This window comes from Verticillium alfalfae, genomic scaffold, assembly GCF_000150825.1.
Source record: "Verticillium alfalfae VaMs.102 supercont1.8 genomic scaffold, whole genome shotgun sequence".
In the NCBI taxonomy this organism is placed as follows: Eukaryota; Fungi; Ascomycota; class Sordariomycetes; order Glomerellales; family Plectosphaerellaceae; genus Verticillium; species Verticillium alfalfae.
The window spans coordinates 1,097,601-1,100,596 of NW_003315031.1; the positions used below are offsets into that span (position 1 = coordinate 1,097,601).

The 2,996-nt window shown below is 57.2% G+C and overlaps 1 protein-coding gene across 1 annotated transcript in view; it reads left to right on the forward strand.

The window, feature by feature from the left end:
- VDBG_06754 (Spo76 protein) overlaps window positions 1–2,996 on the forward strand; it is a gene marked incomplete at both ends in the record, with an annotated part of 4,825 nt that overhangs the window by 888 nt on the left and 941 nt on the right. The window contains one exon of the mRNA XM_003003146.1: window positions 123–2,930. Coding sequence (XP_003003192.1) covers window positions 123–2,930 — 2,808 coding nt within the window. The remainder of the gene's footprint in view (window positions 1–122; window positions 2,931–2,996) is intronic.

The following is a 2,996-nucleotide window of genomic DNA, read 5'->3' on the forward strand; positions in this document are numbered from 1 at the left end:
GGCGCAAAGCTTCGCGCCCAGAGCGCGAACACCAGCAGTCCAGTCGACACTGCTCCCTGAAGTCCCGAGCCCCCTGGCCTAATGTCAATGGCCAAAGGAAAATCTGGCATGCAAGTGTTCAGAGAAAGATGGTCCACTACGTGAGCCAATACTTCAGCGACGTCATCATTGACGCGTCTCGGTTCGCGGCCAAATCCAACGGCCACCGTCACGGCGGCGACAATGAGGACGACGACACTCCTAGGGGGCCGACAGACTCCGAGGTCAGAGAGCTAAGAAAGGCGCACCTGCTCATCAAGGAACTCTGGCGTGCCGCCCCCTCGGTGCTGCAAAATGTTATTCCTCAGGTTGAGGCTGAGCTCTCCGCTGACAATGTCGAGCTGCGACAGATTGCCACGGAAACGCTGGGCGATATGATCTCCGGCATTGGCGCGGCTGGACCACCTCCTGTGCCGGTCCTGGACCCAGCAGCTTATCCTCCTCTGCGTCTTGCTGACGAGGACCCTTCGCAAGTTTCTCTCAGTATCCTGACGACACCCTTGTCACCACAGTCGTTTGCGCAGACCCACCACACTGCGTACACGAGCTTCATCGGCAGAAGCAGAGATAAGACGCCAGCGATCCGCGCCGCTTGGACAACTGCAGTTGGCTACATTCTGTCCACCTCGGCAGGCGGTATCGGTCTGAGCCGCGAGGAACAAGCAGAGCTGGTCCGCGCCCTTGCTGAGAAGCTGGGCGACGGCGACGAGAAGGTTAGACTGGCAGCCGTGAAGACGATCGAGCTCTTTGGGTTCCGAGACTTTGTTCTGAAGCTTGGCTCTGGCGGTGGCAGTGACAAAGAAACTCCCATCATTCGCAGCCTGCTGGATAGGTGTCGCGACAAGCGTCCGGCGATCCGCGTGGAAGCCATGACGCTACTCGCAAAGCTTTGGGGTGTCGGCGCGGGCGAGCTGGCTGCTGGACAGGAGCTCGTCACCACAGCTCTCAAGAGCATTCCGTCGACTATTTTCAACGCATGGTACGCCAACCACCTCGAGCTGAACGTCTTGATTGACCGAGTCATCTTCGAGTGCCTGCTGCCGCTCTCGTACCCGCCCACTAAGACCAAAGGTTCTAAGAACACGGCGAGCCAGAGCCAGTCTGTCACAAGCGTTCCCTCGGAACAAGACAGCCTGCGCACCGAAAGGATCCTGTTGCTTGTGCAGTCGCTCGACGCTCAAGCTCGCAAGGCTTTCTTCACCATGCAGGCGCGACAACCTCAATTTGGCCAAGTCCTCGAGGCTTTTATCAAGCAGTGCGAGGCCTACAATGGCGGTGTCATGGACGCTGAGGGCCCCAAGAGGACAGCTGCGCTGGAGAGGACCATTCAGTACATTGGCCAGTTCTTCCCTGATCCTCTCAAGGTCAAGTCGGACTACATGAGATTTGCCAAGGCGCACGACCGCCGAAACTATCAGCTCATCAGGTTCGCCATCAGCTCCCAGAGCGACTACAAGACGGTCCGCGGAGCGATCAAGGAGCTGGTGAAGCGTATGCAGAATAGCCCGAAGGGCCAGGACCTTGCTGCTGCGCTCGATACCTTGATTCCTTTCCTGTATCGGTCAGCTTGCATCATCTTCAACAAGAGCCACCTCTCTGCCATATTGGAATCATCCAAGAGCAACAAGGAGAGCTTCGGCACGATTGCCCACGAGATCCTGCACGAAATTTCCGCTCGGAATCCTGACATGTTCAAGAACTTTGTCGGCGATCTGTGCGAAGAGCTTGTCGAGCAAGCCCCCACGGAGAAGAAGACCAATGACCCAAGTACCGTGGATATCCTGCGGGCCTGTTCTTCCTTTGCCAAGAAGTATCCCAAAGAGATTCCCGATACCCAGAAATTCACTCGCGCACTGCAGCACTACGCCCTGTACGGCCGTCCTGTGAAAGCATCCAAATATGCAATCAAGATCATGCTGGCCAAGAACGATAAGCAGGGGCAGGTCACGGCAACAGCCGTTTTTGAAAAGGCCATGAAGCAGTTTGAGTATGGCGCGCCTCACTTCTTGAACAAGCTGCAGGTCATTGCTCAACTGTATCTGCAAGCGCCCAAAGTGGTAGAAGAGAAGGATGAGGAGATTCTCGACATGGCCATCCAGAAGATCGTCCGCACAACGCGCGAAGAGGCCGTTGACGACTCTAGTGCACCTCAGTGGGTAGAAGACGCCAACATGAGCGAGGAGCTCCAGGCGAAGCTGTACTCCCTGCGTATTGCTGTCAACCGCATCCGCAGCAATGAGGATCAGGAAGAGGCCAAGGCCCAGGCGGTGTCGGTGATGAAGCTTCTTATGACGCTCGTCAAGAAGGACGGCGAGATCAGTAAGACTGGGAACACGCCGGCGCACTTCCGCTCCCGCCTGCGCCTGCTGGCCGGCCAGCTTATCTTGAAGCTGTGCACGCTGAAACATCTCGACGATACGCTGAACCACAAGGATTTCCACACTCTGGCGTATCTCGTGCAGGATGCTGTGCTTGGTGTTCGCAAGGGTTTCGTGGAAAAGCTCATGAAGTACCTCGTCCTCAACAGGCTTCGCCACCGCTTCTACACGATCATCTTCCTGACCGCGTACGAGCCGGAGCCGGAGCTCAAGCAGCACATTGAAACGTGGATCCGCTCAAGGGTACAGTCAATGGCGGGGAACCCACAGAACCCGATGGAGGCGATCCTGGCAAGGCTCATCCCTCTGCTGGCTCACCACCCAGATTACAGCACCGACCCGGAGAACCTGGTCGACCACGCACAGTACCTCATCTACTACATCAGCCACGTGGCCACGGAGAAGAATCTCGGCCTCATCTACAAGTACGCCGAGCGCGTGAAGCAGACACGAGACAACCTCGACCCCGAGAAGAGCGAGAACCTCTACGTCGTCAGCGATCTCGCCTCGGCCGTCATAAGAAGGTGGCAGGAGCGCAGGGGATGGCCTTCCAGGCGTACCCGGGCAAGGTTGGCATGC